Below are 27,285 nucleotides of genomic sequence, written 5' to 3' on the forward strand. Positions count from 1 at the left end.
ATTACTCACCCCCTATCCCATTTTTTCACAATTGCTATCTGGTCACCCTGGCCTTATTGCTCTACACACTTTGACTAAATTCTGTGTTGGGGATACCAAATGATTTCATAGCAGTTCCTTCTGGCCTCTTGTGTAATTGTACGTATATGCAGCAGAATTGCATCTTTATAATGCAGGTGCGTTATTTATTATGGAGCTTAGGCTTAAAAATATACAAATAGGCTGTTATGTATAACAGTGGACGTGGTTATAAAAGATGCATATTGCCCTGAACCAGAAATCCTGTCAGATCGATCACAGATATGGAAGTATGGTCCTACAATGGACACTCCCGCTAACATGAAATTGGAATAGTCAAGAAAGAGACAAGCATATTCACAGGTAGGACAGAGACTGATATGAACAGATTTGCAACTAACTCCAATGGTTGGGGGTAGAGGATCATTCAGTACACACATAGATGGCTGTACATGTTTGAAGAAACAGACTTTTATGTTTCCAGCCATATGGGATAACTGCGTCCTTGATTCCTGCCCCATTCACATCAAACTCTCTCTGCCCACTTGGAATGTAGACAGATGGGCCTGAAATGTCAGGCATACTAATATGTTGAGGGGTTGTTCTGGTGTGGTATAATACCTCAGAGATGCCTTTTTAGGAATTGGCATTTTCTGGACTATTTTAATAATAGTAATAATAATAATAATTAATAATTATGTGTCACTCTCTGGCTTAATTCACGATGCTGGCACATGTCCTTCCTATTTGCCTAGCCCAAGTGGTATTTGGAACTGTAAAAATACTTTGTACTAATACAGCAAGAGTCATCCTAGCCTCTCAAAGCATGTTACATGAATGAATTATTTTAGCCTACTGAACATATGCATTTGTTATTTTGCTGCCTTACTGTAGTTGTTTGGTGTGATGGGATATACTGTTTGTCTGGGGCTGATTTTCTGGCCTGAGATAATGTGCTAAGAGCTAGGGGTATATGGGCAGATGAGAAGTAGCTGGAGTCCATCAGCGTTCCAGGAAACTAGCCTGGAACATATAAGAGGAGGAGAAAGAACAAGACATGGGCTGCCTTTGGGGAATGGCTGTAATGGAAAGCCACACAAGCCATGCTGAAGGAAGCCAGCTGCCTGCCAAGGAAATCCTTCTAAAAACAATTGATGCAGTTTATTTAAACCCTAAAGAAAGGGACTTTGGGATTCCTGCCCCTCTTTCCAGGGGGCTTTTGGGATTTTTGTGTGTCTTGACCCAGAAGAGGGGGAACAGTGGGACTTGGTTTGGGGTGTTTTGGTTTGGGGTGAATATTAGCAAGAACTGTTTCTTTTCCTTTCTGGTTGTTTGGGTTCTTGTCACTGGAGGGCCACTCACCCACATTTGGTTTCTTGTTCTTTTTGAATAGCCATCAAGGAGTTCAGTGTACTGTGATCATTAAGCACCAAGCATGCTAAAGGGAAATGGGTTTAATTCCCTAGCCCAGACTCCAGCAGGCAGCAGCTGATATAAAACAACTGAGAGAGTCTTGTCTTCTAGGTCAATCTTACAAGGAGATGGAAAAGAACCACTGGGAACTGCTTATGGTCAGAAATGAGGCCGCTAGTTGAGAGTGCTTGAGGATTTAATCTTGTAAACAAATATATGTAGAATGTCAGCTTCCTGCCTTGCCAACTCTTTTTTACTTGATGAGAAAAGACAAATCACCCAAACTTAAAAAAATTAAGTCTTGGAAGCCTGCATCTATGATTACTCATTTATTTGCATGAGATTCTCCAGCCCATCTGTTCCACTGTGCTTTGTATGTTCACTAGAGACTTAAAAAACGTATTACTTAAATACATTAGGAAATCAATTATTACTTTAACCAAGCAAAGTAATGACTTTTTTTATTAAAATCCCCATCCAGAGACATTTCTTACATCTTATGTTAAGTAAAGTAATTTACATTCATCATGTGCAGTGCACTCAGGCATCAGTTTGAATCCAATTAAGGCTGACATTTGAGGACAGCTGTATAGGTGTGCACTAAAATAAGTCAATATTGGTCACAAATAAAGCTAGTGGGAGAATCTGGTGACTCTTCCGTGCTAAGGGAGAAAATTGGTCTCTAAAATTTGAATCCTACCTTTTGTTGCTGTCAAGGTTCCTCCCCCACTCTGAACTCTAGGGTACAGATGTGGGGACCTGCATGAAAAACCTCCTAAGCTTATCTTTACCAGCTTAGGTCAAAACTTCCCCAAGGTACAAAATATTCCACCCGTTGTCCTTGGACTGGCCGCTACCACCACCAAACTAATACTGGTTACTGGGGAAGAGCTGTTTGGACGCGTCCTTCCCCCCAAAATACTTCCCAAAACCTTGCACCCCACTTCCTGGACAAGGTTTGGTAAAAAGCCTCACCAATTTGCCTAGGTGACTACAGACCCAGACTCTTGGATCTTAAGAACAATGAACAATCCTCCAAACACTTGCACCCCCCCTTTCCTGGGAAATGTTGGATAAAAAGCCTCACCAATTTGCATAGGTGACCACAGACCCAAATCCTTGGATCTGAGAACAATGAAAAAGCATTCAGTTTTCTTACAAGAAGACTTTTAATAAAAATAGAAGTAAATAGAAATAAAGAAATCCCCCTGTAAAATCAGGATGGTAGATATCTTGCAGGGTAATTAGATTCAAAAACATAGAGAACCCCTCTAGGCAAAACCTTAAGTTACAAAAAAGATACACAGACAGAAATAGTTATTCTATTCAGCACAATTCTTTTCTCAGCCATTTAAAGAAATCATAATCTAACACATACCTAGCTAGATTACTTACTAAAAGTTCTAAGACTCCATTCCTGGTCTATCCCCAGTAAAGACCAGCATATAGACAGACACACAGACCCTTTGTTTCTCTCCCTCCTCCCAGCTTTTGAGAGTATCTTGTCTCCTCATTGGTCATTTTGGTCAGGTGCCAGCGAGGTTACCTTTAGCTTCTTAACCCTTTACAGGTGAGAGGAGCTTTCCCCTGGCCAGGAGGGATTTCAAAGGGGTTTACCCTTCCCTTTATATTTATGACAGTTGCAGATTAGAGTAGCTCTTTTCAAAGGGTTTTCTTTTTGCTTTTGGTAACTACCATTTTGGTGACCGTGACTGCTAGAACATACCATAGTGCTTACAGTGTGTCTACCCAGGTGTGTAACTGTGTAGAAGTGGAAGAAGTAATATGCTTTCACTAATCCTAGGGAAACCATATCAAATAATATAATTTAAAGTGATATCTTTTAAGTTATAATTATTTAACAGACCCATGTGAGGCCTGAAGTTAGCCATGTCACACACAAAAAGTCTTGCACCCAGCCTTCTGCACCTCTCTGGCTCATGGAAACAATGGGAGTGCTCGAAGGTGGGTGTGAAGTAGATGAGGAACTGTTGTGGGGGCTTTAGAAGTGTCTGAAGATGTGAGAGGTCTAAAATGTTGTTATGAACTAACAAAATGCCAGCACTGGTCAATGAAAGGCTCAGCATGACTTTAAGACCCATTTAAGCCCTCGATCAACTATATAATTTAGTTCTATTTGTGGTGCATTTGCAGGCAAAGAAAGGCAACTATGCTTTTTTGTGGGATGTAACAGTTGTGGAATATGCAGCCTTGACAGATGATGAGTGTTCTGTGACCGTCATTGGAAACCGCATCAGTAGTAAAGGGTATGGGATCGCACTCCAGCATGGCAGCCCCTACAGGGATCTCTTCTCCCAAAGGTAATGCAAAACCATGCTTATTTCATAGGATTCCTCTCTGCAACAACAAATCTTGTGTTCACAGCTGATTAACTTTGGCAATGTGTGTTTATTAAATGAATCTCTATCTTTTGAAATCAGTTGTTTGAATTAAGAAAAGGAGTACTAGTGGCACCTTAGAGACTAACCAATTCTCTTCCTTTAGGGCTTAGGGCAGAGGGGTGGGGAACAACCTCAACAAAGCTGCTACTTCCTCTCCTGTGCATGTGGTCAGAGGGTAGGTAGGAGGGAGCTGGAAATGCATGGAACATTGGCTGTGCTCCCAACGCTCCGGGCAGCCCATGGTGTGCCTGATACATTCCCCAGAGCAGTGGGTTAACTGGGAAGGAGACTGTAACTCTCTGAGTCACAATCTGCTTCCCAGGCTGCTTTTGGGGCAGTGAAACTCAGGGCTTGTGTCAAAGCCACAATTTTGTCTTTAGACGGGGGGAGCATTGATCCATATGAGAAAAGCAATGCTGTCTATTATGTATCATTATAGAATAGGCAGATAATAGGAATTGAGTGATTGCATGGGTTCAGAAAGATAGTGACTCTACTCCGTCTATCACAATTCAGTGATCCCAGTCTATCAGAATCTTTTAAAAGTATACATATATACTTTCCCCTTATGCTAAAGCAAACATCTGCCCGGTGATGTAGATACATGCAGCCTTAGTAGAAAGTGGCTGAGCACAGAGTTACATGCAAAAAGCCAAGGCAAACTTTCTGTTTGTGTGCATTATTCTTTAGGAAGCGGTAAAACACCAGCTGCAGTCCGCCTGAATTCTCGTGATAACCAGAGACAAAGTTGCCTCAAAAGGAAAGCTTGTTATTAAATAGCAAAGACAGTTATCAAACTAGACCCAAAATGAATCATTCATGGAGAGAGGGGACACTTCACAAATGGGAAACAATGATTAATTAGTAATTGTTAACACACTACTTCAAGAGTAAAGTAATAGCATTGTAGTAAAATACTTTTGAATGAGCTGCATTTGCTGTAGCTCAAAGCAGAAATAGGCAACTCTATTGCTGCTTAAACCAATTTGTATTAAGTACTGTGCAAATGGTTGCATGCTTGATTCAAATATAATTTGAAATTATTATGATGGACCATGTATGGGTGGGAGAGTTGAATCTTTCATGAGCTGTTTCTTCTTCAATAACCATTATAATCTACTGGAAATCTGACCAAAGCCAAAATTTTAAGTGAAGCCCTAGCTAAAGCTTTGCTGATTAAGAGCAGTTTTTAAAGTCACACTTATTTCTAAAGCTGATCTGTGAAGTCTTGTGGCTGCTCTGGACTGGAATATACAGTATGAAGTTTGGTATAAAAGAGTAGCTAGTTTCACCCCTTCCCAGGGGGATTTTTTTGGATGAAATTACATTTGACTAGGAGATATTCATCAAACTTGTTACTTACTGAAAGTTATGCTTGTGAAAGTGGCACTCTCACAACCACTTCAGTGCTTAAGGAAAATGTACAGTGTATATTTGATATGCAGGAAATCTACCTCACTGATTTATTATGGACAGAGAGCAAGAAAGTCCTGCAACCATAGCATTACACCGGTCCTGCTGGAGATGCTCTGCCCTAAAGACAGAATTCCACTGAATAACACTGAATTCCTGTCGAAAGATAATTTCTGCAGCCCAATCATAATATCAGGATTCCAGGGCTGCAGAGTTGCTGATAAATGCATACACAATATACAGAAATCAACTGAAATAATGGCTGTTTTAAAATTTCTGCAGGATCTTAGAATTACAAGACACTGGAGACTTGGATGTACTCAAACAGAAATGGTGGCCGCGGATGGGACGTTGTGACCTGAACAGCCACACCAATGCACAGACAGATGGCAAGGCACTGAAGCTTCACAGTTTTGCAGGCGTCTTCTGCATTTTAGCAGTAGGCCTTCTTCTTGCGTGTTTGGTGGCAGCGCTGGAGTTGTGGTGGAACAGCAACCGTTGTCATCAAGAAACTCCAAAAGAGGTCCATAACTTTTATTCTTATCACAATTAAGAGTAGAAAACACAAAATACAGAGAGCAAATGGAAGCTGTGGGATTTTAGGTGCTCTCGTACCAATACACTCACTTTGTTTTGATTGGAGATACTAAATTATTTCATGAAGTTTATGATTTTTTTTAAATGTGACTTTCATGGAAGGTGCCAAATTGACAGCCCTGGAGACTAAAGTCCTCTATTTATTTATAGAGCAGTTACAGCATGGGCAGCAGCAGTGCAAACTTCCCTACGTTGTCCCACCAATGTGCCTCAACCCTGACCTGGAGAGACCAGCTTTAGGGGTAAGAGAGTAGCTGAGACACCATGCCCTTGGCCTCTCTGCTAAGACTGATAGCAAGGATACTAATTGGCACCAACTGATGTTTTTGTGATTTGGATCCTTGTCTAGTGGGCTGTGACCCAGCTCATTCAACATAACTGCCATCAGATGGCAACAATTTTTGGTTACAACCAATCTAGATCAAATTGGAGCAGGTGACTTAGTGATTAAAAGTTAATGATCCCATTATTAATACAGTACGCTAGGCAGCCACCAACACTGTTTAACAACTTTACTTTTGGAACCTTTAAAAAAAATTAATGACTTTTCTGAGCAAATGCCTTTCATATAAAATATTTTACCTAGAACAATACCATTTGGAATGACTTGTTTGCAAAAATTTTCTTGCAACAGTACAAACTAACTAATAGTAACATTATGGTAGACTAAACAGTCCATATGCAGAGCTATCTTGCATGAAGCATGTATTTATTTGCATCAATTAAAAAGTTTAACAAGCTAACCTCTGGGAATTTTTTAAACATTGAGACACTTGCAGATTCTTACATTTTGAACAGATATTTGTTACAGGCAAGCTGTATCACTGCTGGAAAAGAATACAAAGCCCATCAATTCCAATCTTAATTTCTAGGAGTATTACAATAATTGACATGCCTACCACACATAAACAATTGTGGCATATGGAATCTGAAAATATATGTTGCAGTCTGTAATGTTATCAAATATTTGTCACTAAGATTCCATTCTCTGTGTTCCCTCTTCACCCATTTTAATTCATCCACAAAGTGTTCAGTGATAAACATCCATATCATGCTTGTGGGCCAAACCTGTGAAGTCACTTGCACACAACTCCACAATGTATATTGCTGAAAGGGAGCCTTTTGATAATGGAAATTTTGTATCCATTTTGCTTAGCACAGTATAGCATTTGGAGAGCATACACAGTGAGGACAAATAGCTTTGCCTATAAAGACAGATGCATTTATATTTTTGATGCACGGCTTTAGCCTTTCCCTTAGTACACTGTAGACCTCATCCCCACTAGAACTGTGGAGGGCTACTCCACAATAAGGCCCATACCCTGTAAGGGAGCTCTATGCAGGGGGACCTCCTCACCTTTGCAGAATACCTTGCAGGATCATGGACAAAGGTGGTAACTATTCAAAGTCCACTAATATTAGCCATATTTGGGTGTGATGTACTCTGGGTGTATTCTCCTTTCAATGCTCAGGGAGTCCAATGCATAAATCTTTGCAGACTTAAATGAGCATATACCCAAAAATCAGAGACAAAAACAGAAAAGGTAAAGTAAGCGTTAGATAAGGTCAGTCACTGATTTAGTTCAAGATATCCCAAGCTCTATTTTATTTCTATTTCCCATTCCTTGGGGAAGGATCTGTGTCTCTTATCTTTAATGTTCTGCTTCCTTTGCTCCTGCTTCACCTTATTTTCTTTTTCTTTTTCTGTGTCTAACTGAAATTCTTACAGCTTTCATCATTCCCCTATCCCACTTTTCTTAATCAGAAATACAATGCTTTAGGCTTTTACTGTTCTAAATTATGGCCGCCCTTAACTTTCTTTCTTGGAATGCTCAGGGTCTTAACATTCCCACATAAAAATCACTAAAATACTTCAGCAGACTCAAAGAACAGATGGATGTATGGTACAGCTTTACTCCAGGAAGATCACTCATCTGTGGGAATAAGCAGATGTGTGGGAGTAAGTGGTTTCAAGTCTGAGCCAAAAGCACTTCCAAGGTAGAGGTAAACAAGACAAATTAAACTAAGACAAGACACAGGAGAACAGGTCAAGAAAGTGAGGGTGTGTGTGGAGAGACTGGGAAAGGGAACAAGGAGGGTGCAGTCCTGCAAGAAGCTGGTTTTAATTTTAGTAGAGAGAGGGTACTGCATGGACAAAATGTGGGAGACTTTTCCAGATGCAGGTGGCAGAATGGATGAAGGTACAAAGTTGAGAATGGGAGAAGGAGATGAAGGAATCAGTAATGAAAGGTCTTGGAGAAGTATAAGGAGCAGGCATGAGGTATAAGGAAATGAAAATAGTGATTATGTAAGGCCCTAAGAAGAGTACAAGGAGCTTGAATTTAATGAAATAAAATGCAGGAAGCCAGTAAAGTGGTTCAAGGAGATGGCATAAAAAGGTCAGAGCAACCAGAGAGGAAGATGACTTTAGCAGGCACTCAGATACCATACTTCTCATTATTGTATAAATTCCCAGATGGATTAGGTAGAAGGAGCATTTGGATGCACTAGAAGGTGAAGTAAGAAATAGGATTGATGAAGAGGTGTAGGTTCCTGTAGTCAAGGTGAGAAATGTCCACCAAGGATGCAAGTGCAAGTAGTTGGGATATTGAAAAGAGAATATTCTGATAATGTTAAATAGAAAAATGTTTCAGCATTATGAAGGGACAGGATATGGGGGAGGAGGAGAAAGAGCATTTCTATGGTGCCAATCACTGTAAAGTATAAACACATGGATTACAGAAAACAGTGAAATCTGTCCCACTGGTGCAGTCAATATACCATCCAATTCTGTAGTTTAATTAACAGCTTCTAACTTTGAACACACTGCTGGATTTTTCTTCTCTTCTGCTTTTTGGAAGGCTTTGGCAAAGACATGTGACTTGCAATGTCAGCTGAAAATGGTGAGAGTTAGATTTTTCTGGATCACCCTTGGAAGAGTGTTCCAGAGTCTCGTATGAGCGTAAGTACACACAAATGGTCATACTGGGTCAGACCGATGGTCCAGCTAGGCCAGTATCCTGTCTTCTGACAGTGCCCAATGCCAGAGGCTTCAGTGGTAATGAACAGAAGAGGGCAATTACGAAGTGATCCATCTCCTGTCATCCAGTCCCAGCATCTTGCAGTCAGAGGCCTAGGGACCCCCTGTGCATGGCCACTGATGGACTTATCTTCCATAAATGTATCTAATTCTTTTTTGAATTCAGTATTAGTTTTGGCTTTCACAACATACAGAGGCAACGAGTTCCACAGGTTGACTATGCTATGTGTGAAGAAGTACTTCCTTTTAAACCAGTAAAATAAAGAGTGAAAAATCCGAACTAATGACCGCTTTGGACTTTCAGTTAGACTATTCTCTATCCCTTTTGAAAAACAGAGCAGTTGAAGAGGGTTAGTCTCTGGTTCCCTGAAGATTATACTTGGCTCTGCTAGCCATAGGGTACTGGGCAATGAGTTTCCCTGGCTTGTCAAACAAAAGAGGCAATCCTTCAGATAGTATGACCGTATCTCATTAATGGGTTTGTAAATCAGTTCTAGACACTTGTAGTGAATCCAGGATTAAATCAGTTCTTGTTGAAAAGCACTGGCATAACATGAATGGTATGATCCACTCAGTAGACGGAACTCTACACCAACTCCTGCTTCTTTGTGAACTTCTTATCTTGGCCCAGGAAGAGGGAAATATTCTAAAGGTGACAAGTGCACAAACCACTTTTGCTAATTCACCAGAGGAATGGATGGAGTCTTCTTACTACCTGGAGAGGGGAGAGATCACTTTTAGTAACTGCTGCAGTTTGTGCTTCCAGAGTCAGTACCGAGTCCAGCATGACCCGAAGGCTGTGTGTTATCTTGACTTCAGCTGAGGATGAAGTACTGATATTTGCCAGTTCCTCAAAGCATTTTCCTCTTCCACTTAGAATCACATTGGTGTTTTCTGGGTCAGGTGAGCCCGTTGTTCTTCATGTACATTGGAGCAATCAAGTACTCAGATATTTAAATGGTATAAATTATTATAGAGAGAAGGTGGGTGAAGTAATACCTTTTAGTGGACCAACTTCTGCTGGTGAGAGGGACAAGCTTTTGAGCTTTCACAGAGCTCTTCTTCAGGTCACCTTGTCTCTCTAATATCTGGGAACCAACATGACTACAACACAGCATACATAAATAATTAATGTACTGGTAACACAAACTGGTTTGTGGAAAGGAAGACTTGCCTATGATGATATTAGAAAAAAAATATATTTGCACCACAATGCCAGAATCTTCCAGTAGGATGCACATTTATAGTCTATTAATGCTCAAAAGACATTTAGAAACATTTAAATGGCCTTGATTACTTCTAACTTTGGGGAAATTATATTTGATCTTCCTTCAGTGACTAGATTTTCTACAATTTATAGACAATCTCTTCTAACTTTGACTAGATTTTCTGCAATGTATTGTTCCAATTATTTTCAGTGGCCAGTCCTCTGATCCTGGTCATGAATATCAGAGCACTTCCACAAATCTTCAGATGCATCATAACTTGGCCCATTAAACAGAAGTGTGTATTTTGCACCAGTGATATTAGGCTGTTTCTTACTGATCCACAATAGTTTATATGTAATATTTTGGATACTAATATTGTCTTTAGAAGCTTTTTAGTCAGTAAAATGAGTGAAAAATTCAAACTAATGACCATTTTGGACTTTAAACTAGATTATTCTCTGTCCCTTTTGAATAACTGAGCAAGTAATGTATTGGTCCCCGACCTCTAACGTGTGTCTGTCAGTGTGGTCTACATTATAAATTAATCACTTACATATATTGAAAACAGAGTCTCTCTCTCATAGTAAAAGAAATTCAGAAAATGAATAGTGTCTCTGTGATGGGGTCCCCAGGGTGCCACCTGGCTTTTGGGACTGTTGAGCCCTCCAAACCCACCAACCTGGGTTGGCCCTCACACTGTGATGCTAATGTCAAGTTGCAAAACCTTGACAGGCACTGCCCTTTACACAGACATACACAGGCATGGACACCCCCAACTTTGATACATGAATGATTTCCCAGTCACTCATGAACCATTAACAGGGAAGCTGCAGTCAATTCCCCAGCCTTGCACCCCAGAACTGTACTGTCTTGCACTGGGTCAGAAGCCTGACCAGTGTAATTTCGTTATTTAGTTCACCACTTCTTCATAGGAAAGTGGACGTGCACCAGCCTTTGTAACCTGAGCTGAGATTTCCTAAGCACTTTACACAAACTCACTTATAAGGATACAACATTAAAATATGTTTATTAAATACAGAAAAATAGCTTTTAAGTGATTATAAGGGGTAGGCATAATGGTCAAAGATAGTTAACTTAAGAAAATAAAAAGTAAACATGTTTGCTAAATCCTAAACTTTTAGTCTAACCAAGAGTTGAATCAAGCAGCTTTTCTCATCCTGACAGATGGCACAAGCAGGTTTCAGTTCCCCAATACACAGGCTGAACTCCCTTTCCAGCCTGGAACCAAACTTTCTTAGTTTAAAGCTTTTGTCTTCCAGATGTGTTCCCAGATGTTGAGATGGGTGGAAGGGGTGGAGACAGGCCAAGTGATGATATCACTTTCCTTCTTTTATACTGTCTTCCAGCTTGCTGGAAAGATCCTTGTTGTCACATGGGGATCAGGCAGTCGCCATTGGTCAAGCAGTCTCCATTGCATACGTGATCTCTCTGAGAAGTCTCTGGGATAGTGGATTCTTTTCTTGATGGGTGTTGATGGGCCATTGACACTGTCTGGCTGTTGCTGGCTACTCCTTTGTTGTAACTCCTTTGTTGTAACTTTGTTGTTGTGGGTGTTCCCAACTTCACAACATATTTCAGTAACACATATAGCAATACTTCATAACTTCACATACAATGATAGTACATACAATCAAAAGGATATTAATGTTCAGCAGATCAAGGCTTTTGAAATGATACCTCAGAAGGTATACTTTCTACAAAAATATCATAATATCACAGTGGTGAATATGGTGGTTCCAGGGTGCTAATTTGAGGTACAGAGGGTCAGAGCATCCTAAGTCCAGTAACCTTTTAGTACAATTGCTGCTCATGTCTTTCACAAGCTCAACAAACGAATATAATTTGGGTCAGTCAATTTGTGAGGGCTTTCCCACAACACCGAGTCTTGGCTATTTTTCAATTTATTTGACAGTCTGAAAGATGGTTTCCAAATGCTCACTGCCATTATGACCCAACATGGCTGCTAACTGTAATAGACTTAGCAGGCTCCATCGATACTTTATCAGCTATGTCTTTCTGCCCTCAGCTATCCCCCCAGAAGAACAATTCTCTTGTGCTATCCTCAAAGTCATCAAGCCATTGTAGCCACCCCCTCCCTTTTTTCCATATCAAATGTTACACTCTATATAACTAAAACTTTGAAACTGAGAAGAATAAAAAAGTCAACCATGGAAATCCTGTAAAATTCTCTGTGTGTGCAATCTAATCCCAGAAAACAAATTATGTGACATCTTCACATTAAGGAGAATTAGCAACTTTAGGCTAATCATTGACTTTCTTCAGCTATTTACAGAATGATTCCTTTGCCAAGAACTGAAATGTATTGCATCACTTATAGAAGATAAGATTGACACATTGGCCGTTAAGCCACATCTTGCCACTATTACAACTTGCTCATCAAATTTCTCTTTCGATCTTTCCTTATCTAGAATGAAGTGGACTATAAAACATAAATGTATTTAATCTGAAGAGACTGGAACATGACACAAATCACAGTTATAATGCTGGTGTACATGGAACCTTAATGTCCTGCTAGCTAGGAAATTACGTCATTTTCATCTTACTCAATTGCAATTAGATATTGCATCCTCTCTCTCCTTTAAGTACCCTAAGGATCTTTCATACCATATATTTGCAATTCTTTAACTATCACAGTGTGAATTAAAGCTGCTTGGTTTATAATTTCTCATCGTTTTAATCAGCCAGTGTAAAATCATTCTACCGAGCAGTCTTTTTCTTTCTCCTGTCCTCAGTGTTCTCCTTCTCCTCTATTTTTCAGATTAAGGAGGCCGACATCTAATGCTCTGTCCACAGCAGGAACAGAATTATACTAACTGACTCATATATTTGTAACAGCATCATGTCATCATTACTGCTTTCACTCTGTTTTCAACAAAATAACTTCAATAGATACTATTGCAACCCCACAAGTCATCACTCTGCAAAACTTTCTAACTGTGCAGGATTGAGGAAGGTGATGAAATTGCCCTGAAATAGTCACAGGTAATTTGGTCTGTGGAGAGGGGATAACAAAAAACAACAACCTATCTCTCTGGACTGGGATGCACAGCCTTATATCTTCTGCCTTAAGTTTCCCTATAGTGCATCATATATCTCTGCTGGATGAGGACACACCTATTTTAACCTACCTCAAAAAATCTGCACTTACAGCTTTAGCTTTTTAGTCTTTCTCTTTGGAATTGGTAACCTGAAACCCACTGTATCTCGGAAATAGAAATATGAGATTATTAATATGATCATAATGGGTCAAAGATGATTACTGCTGAGAATTCTAATCAGGATCAAGTTTACCTCGCCTCAGATCTCCAACAAGATATTATTTCATAGGTCCTGGCACATTTTCCGTATGGTGTCAGCCACCTTTTTGGTTATTAAAGGTTCTTATACTTACACCAATTTTTCTCTTCCTTTATTCTTTCCTGTTCTTACCTTTCTTTTCTTCTCCACTTGCCTTCTTTCTGCTGCTATCTTTTTTCTCTGACTATTTGATTCCCCCTTGGGACAGTTACTTCTGATGGTGAAAGAAAACACAAGATCATTGAACTGACATTTTATTTTCCCTTCATTGTATGTTCTTTATATTTTATGTTGTTTTTTAAATTATTTTTATGTATTTTGACATGTCTGAAATCTTTGTACATTTTTTGCTCAGTTACATATAAATGATCACTTGTTTGTACAACTGTATTGTACTCTACTTTTTCTAAGAATAAATAAAGTTTTTTGAGGGGGAAATTTAAATAATACAAACATTGGCAAAATAGTGCATTGTAATGCCACCCAGAAAACACAGGTTCAAGACTAACTATGAACATAAGAACTGGCAAACTTCACTTAACTAGCAGCTTTAAACCAGCAATGAGGTTTCAGAAGCAACCATCAATCACTCTAGGCTGCAGGGCTTCATGCTGTTGTATGACAAAACACAAAGCTTGAGGGAGGAGGTACAGACAAAAAGAAGAGAAAAAATATCTGTACTCTCCCTTGTACAGATATTGATAAAAACTGAGAAATTATGAATTAAACAGCCTTAATACACTTCTTACTGATTATTTGAACAATTGCAATATAAATGGTCTGAAAACTCACCTCTTTTCTGAGCAGAACCAGATATTCTGCAATACCTAGTCACAGCAAATGGGCTGATCAAAAGCCCATTGAAGTCAATGGGAATCTCACCACTGACCACAATGGTCTTTGGATTGGGCCTTAAGTGACTTGAGGATGACATGTCATTCTTTTGCTTGCTGACACTGGGACCAGAACTGTGCCAGCTACTGTGATATTTAAATATGTTTGTTGCTAGCTTAGTACCACTAAGGTTTTCCTGTCCTTTGGGGGCAGCAGTTTCTTGTCTGAGACCCATATTAGGAAATCCTGCTATAAGAGTCCTAGAGGGGTAGTCTAGACTAGAACATGATTTAGCAGCATGTTTCTTAGGAAAAAAAATATCCCTGGACAAAAGTGAGCATAAAACAAGTCCCCTTGGAGTGCGAGGCATGCTGTTAGAAACAACACCATTTAAAGTCTCAGTTCAGCAAGCAACTTGAGTATGTGCTTAACTTTAATTACAGTGTGTTCCCATTGAGGTCAGTGGGGTTAATCATGTGATTAAAGTTTGGCATGTGCTTAAGTATCTTGCTGAACTTGGGGTTGTAGCTAGTTAGGTTCCTGACACTGTGCGTTGAAGGCCTTTTTGTTGTTGTTGTTGTGTTTTATCTCAGCTCACAGTGGTATTTCCAAGTTGATTGTTTTGACAGTGAATGTTCAATGATAATTAAAACATGTATTTGAATCAGAATTTAAAAAATGAAATGTAACAGTGTTTCCCCACATTGAGGTTTGTAAAGCCTGAGGCCTTGATCCAACAAATCATTTAAGCACATACTTAATTTTAAGTGCATGAGTAGAGTCTTGATTCTGCTGCCATTCAAATCAATGGAAAGGCTCCCATTAACTTTAATGATGGAGGATCAAGCCTTAGGTTCTTTGAAGTCAGCCTGGATTAATCATGTACTGAAAGGTATGCATGTGCTGCAGGGTTGTGCTGGATCGGGGCATAATTACTTTCTGGCAAAAAAAAATGTTATAGTAACACATTTTTAACGTAAATACCTTCAGTATTTTAAAAGCTATTGACAACAGATTACTAAGAGCCACTTAGAAAGTAATCAGGCCCGAAAGGTTGTTTTTGAAAACAACATATTTAGAGCTAGAACTCACTCCCACCAAAAAACAAAATTATTTCCTAGTTCTATTATTATCGTGACCGTTAAATTTCACAAGCATCACCACTAGTAAGAATAATTATATTATACCTGTATATAATTATATTTAGAATTATATAAAACTATAAAATTATATAGATCTCAACTTACTTTCCAGTATCTGAGGTAAGTTATTTTTCCCCATCCTAAACACAGAGAAATACTGAGGAATCTCAAATATTAACATGTCATAATTGTTGGTAAAAGTTGACATATAGGGCCTGATTTTCACAAATTCAGCACCTGCAACGCGGCCAGGTTTCTGAAAGAGCTCAGCTCCCATTTAGGCACTAAATAAGGACCAGATTTTGAGAAGTGTTCAGCACCCAGCAGCTCCCATTGCAACTTTCACTGTGTTGAGCTTTTTTGAAAATCTGTTGGTGCCTAAATGGGAGTGGAGCTGTTTTCAGATGGTGCATGCTGAGCACTTTTGAAAATCTAGCTTTTATTGGAGACCACTATGGACGTTAGGCTAGATTGCCCAGTTCGCTAAGATTGATTTGCACTGGATAAGATCAAAGTGACTTACAAGAACTCTGAGATGGCTAGTGAAGTATTCCACGTGTGCAGGGAAACTCTCCATGGGCATAAAGCTGGTGGAAGAGACTCCTCTGTGACCTCTGCCAGCTGCCTTCAATGCTCCCAGCATAATGGGCAAAAGTGGGTGTTTCAGCGGTGGGGCCTGGACAGGATGGAGAGGGTAAGGGGTATGACAGAGCATGGCTCTGCTATGCCAGCTCCTTCACTGGTGCAAGTCAGGATGTACAGGTACAGCCCTAACAGAATGCAGAATCAAGCACTTTATATGTCAACATCCAATGATTTAGGACATGACCCAAGGCCCCCTGAAGACAATGGAAAAACTCCAATAGATTTCAATGTGTTTTGGATCAGGCCCTTAGTGAATTCAATTTTTTTTTAAATATCAGAATGATGAAAGGGTTACAGAGAGCCAATCAACCTATCTAATCACACTACAGTTTTAGATGGTCTATGTATTGCCTCATGAAAAATAGGCTTTATTTTAGCATGTGACTCTGGCTGCAATGGGGCTATCTTGCTAGAATATGATATACTGTCACCAAAACAAACACCGACGTTAGACATATGGCAGAAAATGTTTATTAAAAAGAGTAAAATATTAAGTATACTATTAGCATCACTATTTTGATCCATTTTTATTCCCTGTTCTTCTTTCCCTTTCCTATCTGGAGATGGCCAAAGAGGTGAGGCTGGGCCTCAGAACTATGGTGAGATTTTATAAAAAAACACATACCAATATTTGATTTATTGTTGAAAGTGCTGCACAGTTTAGCCCTTGCTAACTTTCTCATCTTCACCTCCTGAAAGCCCCCTTGATCCTAACCTTCCTATTGCGGCAAATGTCTATAGCTACTGTATACATAATGTGAACATAGTAGCTATTTTCTCAACATGCAACTCTCTCTCTCCCAAATAGTCCATTTCAAAAGATATTGGCATGCTCATAAAACACTACTCATTTGATGCTGCATATTCCTGTTGCTTGTGCTGGAAAATGCTTCCATGCACCCTCCTTTTGTGCTGTTTATTTTAACCTCTTGAAGCCTGTGGACGTGTCATATGCCCAATCATTCTTTTTTTATTAGGTTTGATAAGGACTCAGAAGCCTGGTTGCCTCACCATGTGGCTTAAAGGCCCTCTATAGCAGTAACAAATGAGTGCTATGAGACTTCCTTCCTTCCATTTTCTTGGGTTTGACTCTACTATTAGCAACAAAGACCATCAAATATGCTAGTTACTGCAGTTAGATAATGAGGTGTGGTGTTGAACTTCTGCAAATGGCCACGAGGCATTAGCATGTTCACCAGCAATCACCTCGTTTGTGATGTACTTCCCACATGTACTGTATATTCTGCATGTTTATTAACACAGCACCATACAATATGGATGTTTGTTGATATAGAGACAAATATAAAAAATGGAGCTGGATCTTCAGTGGTTTCAACTGGCAGAACTTCATTGGCTTATCGGCATTACATTGATTTATACCAATTGAAGATCTGGTATGGTACTTTCAGTTTATGGGACTGATCCTACAAACACTGTATGAATAATCTTTAGGACCAGGCCCTCATGACAAAGTCCTAAATGGCAGCAGACAAGGTGGGAAGGGGAAGGGAGGGATATGGATTGCACAAAGTAAGGTCATGAAATTACTTGCTTTTGTAGTGTAGACATTATGTTTATTCTACCTTATTGGGACGTGTTTTTTTAAACTCTTTCTTTATTTCTCTTTAAAATTATTTGTATTAATTTGGTACAGGAGTGTGAGTCAACACTGGAAATGTAAAATGAACAGGAGTACTTGTGGCACCTTAGAGACTAACAAATTTATTTGAGCATAAGCTTTCATGGGCTAAAACCCACTTCATCGAATGCATGCAGTGGAAAATACAGTAGGAAGATATATATATGTGTGTTCTATATATGTATACACAGAGAACATGAAACAATGGGTGTTATCATACACACTATAACGAGAGTGATCAGTTAAGGTGAGCTATTACCAACAGGAGAGAAAAAAAAACCCAACCTTTTGTAATGATAATCAAGATGGGCCATTTCCAGCAGTTGACAAGAATGTGTGAGAAACAGTAGGGGGGGAAAATAAACATGGGGAAATAGTTGTACTTTGTGTAACGATACATCCACTCCCAGTCTTTATTCAAGCCTAATTTAATGGTGTCCAGTTTGCAAATTAATTCCAATTCAGCAGTCTCTCATTGGAGTCTATTTTTGAATTGTTTTTGTTGTAATATTGCGACTTTTAGGTCTGTAATCGAGTGACGAAAGAGATTAACGTGTTCTCCGATTGGTTTTTGAATGTTATAATTCTTGACATCTGATTTGTGTCCATTTATGCTTTTACATAGAGACTGTCCGGTTTGGCCAATGTACATGGCAGAGGGGCATTGCTGGCACATGATGGTGTATATCACATTGGTAGATGTGCAGGTGAACGAGCCTCTGATAGTGTGGCTGATGTGATTAGGCCCCATGATGGTGTCCTCTGAATAGCTATGGACACAGTTGGCAATGGGTTTTGTTGCAAGGATAGGTTCCTTTTCCATGGGTCTAGATGATGAAGATGTCATCAATGTAGCACAAGTAGAGTAGGGGCATTAGGGGACGGAGCTGAGGAAGCGTTGTTCTAAGTCAGCCATAAAAATGTTGGCATACTGTGGGGCCATGCGGGTACCCATAGCAGTGCCACTGATTTGAAGGTATATATTGTCCCCAAATGTGAAATAGTTATGGGTGAGGACAAAGTCACAAAGTTCAGCCACCAGGTTTGCCGTGACATTATCGGGGATACTGTTCCTGACAGCTTGTAGTCCATCTATATGTGGAATGTTGGTGTAGACGGCTTCTACATCCATAGTGGCTAGGATGGTGTTTTCAGGAAGATCACGGATTGATTGTAGTTTCCTCAGGAAGTCAGTGGTGTTTCAAAGGCAGTTTAGGGCCTCAGGAGGCAGTCTACATAGCCAGACAATCCTGCTGTCAGGGTGCCAATGCCTGAGATGATGGGGCATCCAGGATTTCCAGGTTTATGGATCTTGGGTAGCAGATAGAATACCCCTGGTCACAGTTCTAGGGGTGTGTTTGTGCGGATTTGCTCTTGTGCTTTTTCTCGGAGTTTCTTGGGCATGGCCCCACAGTATGCCAACATTTTTATGGCTGACTTAGAACAACACTTCCTGCGCTTTGTCCCTAATGTCCCTACCCTACTTGTGCTACATTGATGACATCTTCATCATCTGGACCCATGGAAAAGAAGCCCTTGAGGAATTCCACCATGATTTCAACAATTTCCATCCCACCATCAACCTCAGCATGGACCAGTCCACACAAGAGAGTCACTTCCTGGACACTACAGTGCTAATAAGTGATGGTCACATAAACACCACCCTATACTGGAAACCTACTGACCGCTTTACTTACCTACATGCCTCCAACTTTCATCCAAACCACACCACACAATCCATTGTCTACAGCATACAACTGCATTTGCTCCAACCCCTCAGACAGAGACAAACACCTACAAGATCTCTATCAAGCATTCTTACAACTACAGTACCCACCTGCTGAAGTGAAGAAACAGATTGTCAGAGCCAGAAGTCACCTACTACAGGACAGGCCTAACAAAGAAAGTAACAGAACACCACTAGCCGTCACCTTCAGCCCCCAACTAAAACCTCTCCAACGCATCATCAAGGATCTACAACCTATCCTGAAGGACGACCCATCACTCTCACAGATCTTGGGAGACAAGCCAGTCCTTGCTTACAGACAGCCCCCCAACCTGAAGCAAATACTCACCAGCAACCATACACCACACAACAAAAACACTAACCCAGGAATCTATCCTTGCAACAAAGCCCGTTGCCAACTGTGTCCACATATCTATTCAGAGGACACCATCATAGGGCCTAATCACATCAGCCACACTATCAGAGGCTCTTTCACCTGCACATCTACCAATGTGATATATACCATCATGTGCCAGCAATGCCCCTCTGCCATGTACATTGGCCAAACTGAACAATCTCTATGTAAAAAGAATAAATGGTAACAAATCAGATGTCAAGAATTATAACATTCAAAAAACCAGTCAGAGAACACTTCAATCTCCTTGGTCACTTGATTACAGATCTAAAAGTCGCAATATTACAACAAAAAACTTCAGAAACAGACTCCAATGAGAGACTGGTGAATTGGAATTAATTTGCAAACTGGACACCATTAAATTAGGCTTGAATAAAGATTGGGAGTGGATGTGTCATTACACAAAGTAAAACTATTTCCCCATGTTTTTTTCCCCCCTACTGTTTCTCACGCATTCTTGTCAACTGCTGGAAATGGCCCATCTTGATTATCACCAGAAAAGGTTGGGTTTTTTTGTTTGTTTTTTTCTCTCCTGCTGGTAATAGCTCACCTTAACTGATCACTCTCGTTATAGTGTGTATGATAACACCCATTGTTTCATGTTCTCTGTGTGTGTGTATATATATATATATATATATTCCTACTGTATTTTCCACTGCATGCATCTGATGAAGTGGGTTTTAGCCCACAAAAGTTTATGCTCAAATAAATCTGTTAGTCTCTAAGGTGCCACAAGTACTTCTGTTCTTTTTGCGGATACAGACCAACACGGCTGATACTCTGAAAACTGGAAATGTAGTTGAAAGAAAAGACTATTGCACTGACCAGCTCTTGCCAGCATCCTTTTGTTCATTATGTTTTCCTATTTTCTTTCAGTTAGAAGTGAAGAGTAATATCAATTTCTCTTTTGTGTGAAGGTGTACAGTTTCTGGATCAGAGTCCAGTGGACAATGTCACTCTTACTGAGGTCTTCTTGTTTAGTTAATTACTATTTTAAAATACATAGTATTGTTTCCACTTATATGAACAGAAGATTGTGGAAGACTGCTACCAGCAACCAGGACGTGGGTGGTCTGGCTTGGTGATCACCTCTGTGTTCAGGAACCAGAGACCAATAGGCAGGTCTGAACCAGGAGCCAGGTGTCAGAGCCAAAAGTTGAAGCCAGGATTAGACAGGAAACAGGAGCCGAGTGTCAATGCTGAGTCAGAAGCCAAAGAACTGCACTCTAGGGTGAGAGCCAGAGCAGTCCGAAACAGAGCAACAGGGTTCAGGGACTGGAATAAGGCTGAGGGCAGGAGCCAGGAACAGGATGGGGTCCAAGTTAGGAACCTGAGGTGAGACCACGAGTGAGGTAGCATACACAGCAAGGCCTGAAGCAGCCTTCAAGCTAGGATCCACCTTTTGGCACAGACAACTTCCTGTGTTTTTGTAACTTGAATAGTGCACCTGGCCCAATCAGGGATTCCGAAGCTCCTCCAGTCAGGTCCCTACGGGTGGTACCTTTAGTGGAATGTAAGGCCTGAGGGCTCCCAATGCTCCAGTCACTGGTAGAGACACTGGCTGGGGGGGCCGAGGTTCAGGACCTGCGGATCCTCACAACAAGTTTGATTGCAGAACTTGGTCTATTTGTAAAGGCAGACTTGAGGTGCATCTCTAGTCAGATTTAATAAGATACAACAGTATTCAAATCAGCATCCAGCAGAATACATGCAAAACACAGCAAATTTTATGTAACATTAAGTGCTATTTGACTAGGTCACTTGCCTGAGGTAAATTAATGACAGCAAACATACATCACTGTGTCAGTTTCCACATCTGTCTGCATATCACATATTTCTGACTAATGAAACCCTAGAATAATGAGAGTGGAAACTAATTTATATTTAAATTATTATTTGTATTAGCCTCATATAACATAACACATCAGGGTTTTTCCCCCCTTAAAATATACCGAATTATATATATCATTCCTGTTTCTTTCTTTGGGCAGACCAATTATCAGCTCCATTTTTTACCTCTCTCTGAGCCTGATGGAATGAAATTGATTTATGGCTTTGCAAATGCATTACATGAAGTCAAAAGTAATAGTGAATGTAGTGAATTCAGGATTTCAAAATGACTCTCCTATTTGTCATACTTTATACACATGGGTTGTCCTCCATTCACTTCTCAGCAACCACATGCTTGAAAAGTTCATGTCTGATGAAAAGAATACCTGGAATTTTGTAGTTGGTTGGGGATATTGATTTCAATGTGGGCTAATTGGAGTTGAACCAGTAGTATAGCTTATGGATACTAGAGCATGAAAAACTGCCTCTAAGATTTTTGTATTTTTTAAACAGGCTGTCCAGCAGGGCTTAAAAGTTTCTCAGAGTTCATTTTCCACTTATCTGGATATTTATGTGTGTGCCATCACTCTGAGTGTGTCTCAATCATTAATACCTTTATTTTCAGCATGACCTTGTGAGCTAAGAATATTATCATCCCTGCTTTACAGCTAAGGAACAGAGAGATTGGCATGGGATTTGGTCAAGGTTACACAGGAAATGTGACAGAAATGGGGATTTAACCCAGATGTCATGAGTCCGAGTCCACTGCCATGACCACAGAATCATCCTTGCTTGTTTTTTATTAAATTTCTTTTACACAATGCAAGTTTCATATTTTTATTTTATTCTTTTTGGTCAAACCTCAAGTATCATTCTTCCATATATTTCAAGTGGCATTCTTCCATACATTTCATATATGTATATATATATATATATATGTAGAGAGAGAGAAATTGGTCCATGAATGATGATTGAGAGCCTATCTACACTTGAAATGCTACAGTAGCACAGCTGCACTTCTTCCATAGGCGGAGGTAATCCACCTCCCTGAGAGGCAGTAGCTAGGTCAACAGAAAAATTCTTCCATTGATGTAGCGCTGTCTACACAAGGGGTTAAATTGACTTGACTACATCACTCAGGGGGTATGTATGGGTTTTTCACACCCTTGAGTGATGTAACTGTGTCAACCTAACTTTTTAGTGTAGACCAGGCTTAAGAAAATTTTACCATAAACAGACCATGCATACCTCAGGTATATTAAGAACTGCATTAACATCACTTTAATACTCGAGGCAGAGATGGCTGCATGCGACCTAGAGATGTCAATACACCCATCATAGTCCCTCAGGGTATGTGCATGTTGTTTTTCTAAATCTTTATTGTTTGATACTCAGCGACCTTCCTCTCCACCCTTCAGTCCAGTGTGGTTCTGCTAGCATACGTTTGGTGTAGGCGTTCTTTATCATAGTATTAGTTATGTAATCCATCACCTGACCATTCACCTTTCTTGGGTTCATCTGCTTTTGACTTGTCCAAAACAGCTTCACTAACCTGTAGTGACTTTCCCTGGTCAAGGGGATTCCACTGAACTCATTGATAAGGTCTGAGGAGAATAAAGAAGAGGTGTTAGTTTCCTTAAAGAAAAGATTCTCACCTAAAAGCCCTCCCTCAAGGAATCTCCGGCCTTCAGCCATGCTGCTAAGAACTTAGACATTTTATTAGCTGTGTTCAGAAGGTTTTGGATATCCTTCTAGACATCCTTCACTCAACAACTCCTCTCTCAAAGTCAATGAGGCACTGCTAACGTCAATTAGCAAAAAGTATCCAAGGTAATTCCCATGTTTGTCCAAACTCTCTCCAAACACTCATTTAAAAAAAACTGAAAAAACAAAACAAAAAAACTGTTTATATCTGCACACCTACATAAAGAGTATTGATTACTCCTTAAAACTATATTACAAGGTGGTTAATGATCACAATCTCTCTCAAAAATAAAAATGATACCCAAGTTATCCCGGGTAGAGAGTCTTAGTTAATTGTACTTGTTCTCATAGAGGGTTAGTTGTTTCAAGGAATTTCCTGAGGGCAGCCTTCAGTTCTCTGTAGGAGCGATCATAGCTGTGTACTTTGTCAGTCAGGGTACCAATAGCCATAGTCACAGGACCTGTTTTTCATGATCAATTTCTTAAAATATTTCAGAAATCTGCCTTTCCCTTTCCCTCTTCTAGCTCAATTTACTGGGGGAAAGAATGAAATTCAAATTAGTATTTAGTTAGGGTTGGTCCTGCTTTGAGCAGGGGGTTGGCTTAGATGACCTCCTGAGTCTCTTCCAACCCTAATCTTCTATGAAAGATAATTTGCTTACCCAGCAGAAATGGGTGGTTAGTTGTTTTTCTCAATCAAGAGGAGTACAGGCACTTATATTCATCCTCCATATACATATGTGTTTTGCTCCATTTCACTGATCATTCTCTTCAGATAACCTTCAAGGAATGTAATAATAATCGTCATAAAAATAATGAAAGAGAATGTATTGAGAGAGTAAAAGAAAATGACATTATATGGTTGACATTAATGGCACTTAATAAAAAAGTGTGAGAGCACACACATTTTATCTGATAGTGTGTAAGTATGGACACAGCTATATCTAAATAATACACATATCCCTATGGAATACATACATTGATAGAAATATACATCAGTATGGATATTACATAAATATATACAGTATGAATGAATATACCGTATACATATTAACTGCAAAAATCTGCAGGAATGTCAATGACCCAGCCTCCAAACAGTCAAGTCTGGAGAGGTTTATTCACCTTTGGAAGTGAAATGAGTGGAGATAGTCAGAAATATGTGGGAAGAACAGAAACAAAGCTTCCAGACTAGTAACCAGACTTCAAGTCCCAGTGTGCAACACAGTTCTGTGTTCAAAATCTCCAGCCAAACTGCTTCTCTGTCCTTTGCTCTTCCCTGCACAATTGATGACTCCTATGCCTCTTTATCCTGCCTGAAGCCGATTAAAAGTCCCTTTGTAATGGCATCATTATAGCAAGCTGCAGACAGGAGCTGAGTTGCTTATCACATCTATTCAGGCATTGTCTCCTGCAATGAGCCATACCATTAATTCTGCTGAACAGCCTCAGTTCAGATAATTAGTTCAATAAAGTTATTGAGCAGCAATTATTAACTATTATTAATTATCTTCCTTACTCCAATAGTGCCCGGAGACCAATCAGGTTGTGTCACTGTCTTGTGAGGCACTGTACAAATATAGAATTAAATAGGCCCAAAGACTCTTTTTGACTTTTGCTACACTACATTAGCATTGCACAATTAAAAGCACAAAGCATCAAGAGATGCAAAAGTCAAGGATCCAGTGGCAATGTTAACCCACCATGCGGCCTGTACATTTTATGGTAAACATAGAAAGACATAAAGTGTAATACAAAAAGCTTCATATTTGACAAGAATTACAGAAGGGGAAAATGGCCGGATTAAAGCACCTGGAATCTGAACTTTTACATTCTCTGGCTTTTACTATTTCATTAACTCATTTTTCTCTATTTAATTTCCTAGGTAAGCCTTAAAGAAAAAAGAAACAGCAATTAGTTCTGATTAAGCTTATAGTTTACAAGTTCTGTTGACTTTATTAGTGGAGCCTGTACTTTCCTTAAACCTCATTGGGGCTGCGGTTTTGGGGAACTTTGTTTCTCCATGAAAGCAGCACTGTCTTGCTGGGGCTTTTAGCAGGGCTGTGATTTGGGGAACTTCAGATTCTACAGGACTTGGACTGCTGTGCTTGGAAGCTGAGGAGTTGTATAGGAATAGGAATGCTTTGCTGGAGGATTTAAGAGCTCTGCAGGAGGTGGCTGGAGTCCTGAGCAGTTTAAAAAGCACACTTCTCTACAACCCCAAATTAGCAAAGCACTTAAGCACATGCTTAAATCCATCCCTATTCAGTAAAGCATGTAGGTACTTGCTTAACATTGATTTTAATGGGACGTAGGCATGTGTCTAAGTGCATCGCTGAATAGGGATTGTTTGAAGAATTTGGCCCCAGCTGCACATATGTGCCCAGTCTCTCTGTCCTCCAGTCGCAACTTAGTTATAATTTACAGAAATTGTCTGTTGTGCCAGCTCAGGCTCATGACCTTAAGTGCTCATAACTTTATCTTAAAGTTTTTTAAAAAATTGGCGAATCATCAATCCTCACTGATAACTTTTCACATGCCAATTTTGAAGCTTGGTTTTTCAGTTATTTTTCTGCAGGGAAAAAGATGGTGAGCAGAAAAAAAGCTTAAAAAATAGGAAGAATGTGTCATTTCTCACCCTCAAAGAGGCAGAACCAGTTTTCATTAAACTTTCCACACAAAACATTTTTTACTTTAGAATGGAGACATAGGGTGAAATTCTGGCCCACTGAAGCCAGTGGCAAAACTCCCATTGATTTCAATAGGGCCAGGATTTCACATCTAACACAGAATTTCTCAGAGTTTTTGAGTGAATGAAATGGCAGAAAAGAAGGGTGTTCATTTATACTTACACAATAATCTGGGCACCTATGTAAAAATGATCTTGTGCCTGATCCTTCCTCCTTGAAATCAATGTGAACATCTGCCAAATTAAAAACAAATGAGTTGCAAACATGCAATGACTTATCTATTCACACTTTCGGAAAAGGGCCTTCAAAAGAGATGTGTTATACACTATGTCAAAAAGGTAACCAATCTCGTACTCTCAGACCAGTTGGAGACGTGATTTCCAGACTAGATTATCACAATAGTTCCTTGGCCTTAAAATGTCTGAATTGAATCTCCTCTACTGAGAATGCCCTGTCTGTAGCCTTTTCATGTTTATATCTTAAAAGAGCTACGATGAATATATCACAAGGAAGAATTTATGTGTTGACGTTCACCTCTTTTTCTGTTTGTGAGAAGATCACAGAAGTTTTGAATCTATTCATAATTCTAGATTAGTCACAATTTTGTTTTTGCTCTTCAAATAGCTCATAGCCTGTTTGTTGCAAGTATTAGAATTAGGACTGTCAAGCGATTACAAAAATTAATCATGATTAATCTCACTGTTAAACAATAATAGAATACCAGTTATTTAAATATTTGTGGATGTTTTCTACATTTTAAAATATATTGATTTCAATTACAATACAGAATACAAAGTGTACAGTGCTCACTTCATATTTATTTTTATTACAAATATTAGCACTGTAAAAACAAAAGAAATAGTATTTTTCAATTCACCTAATACAAGTACTGTAGTGCAATCTCTTTATCATGAAAGTTGAATTTACAAATGTAGAATTATGTACAAGAAATAACCTCACTCAAAAATAAAACAATGTCAAACTTTAGAGCCCACAAGTCCACTCAGTCCTACTCGTTGTTCAGTCGATCGCTCAGACAAACAAGTTTGTTTACATTTGCAGAAATAATGCTCCCTGCTTCTTGTTCACAATGTCACCTGAAAGTGAGAATAGGCATTCACATGACACTGTTGCAGCTGGCATTGCAAGGTATTTACATGCCAGATGCACTTAAGATTCATATGTCCCTCATGCTTTATTCACCATTCCAGAGGACGTGCGTCCATGCTGATG

At 39.5% G+C, this 27,285-nt stretch overlaps 1 protein-coding gene across 2 annotated transcripts in view; it reads left to right on the forward strand.

Annotated features, from left to right (window-relative positions):
- The window catches only part of GRID1 (glutamate ionotropic receptor delta type subunit 1), an 828,161-nt gene that overhangs the window by 795,943 nt on the left and 4,933 nt on the right, over positions 1–27,285 (forward strand). For both annotated transcript variants that reach the window (XM_084633925.1, XM_084633926.1), the window contains 2 exons: positions 3,586–3,752; positions 5,529–5,769. In XM_084633925.1, the coding sequence (XP_084490051.1) occupies positions 3,586–3,752; positions 5,529–5,769 (408 nt within the window). The remainder of the gene's footprint in view (positions 1–3,585; positions 3,753–5,528; positions 5,770–27,285) is intronic.

Source organism: Lepidochelys olivacea, assembly GCF_965140295.1.
Source record: "Lepidochelys olivacea isolate rLepOli2 genome assembly, chromosome: 7".
Classification (NCBI taxonomy): domain Eukaryota; kingdom Metazoa; phylum Chordata; order Testudines; family Cheloniidae; genus Lepidochelys; species Lepidochelys olivacea.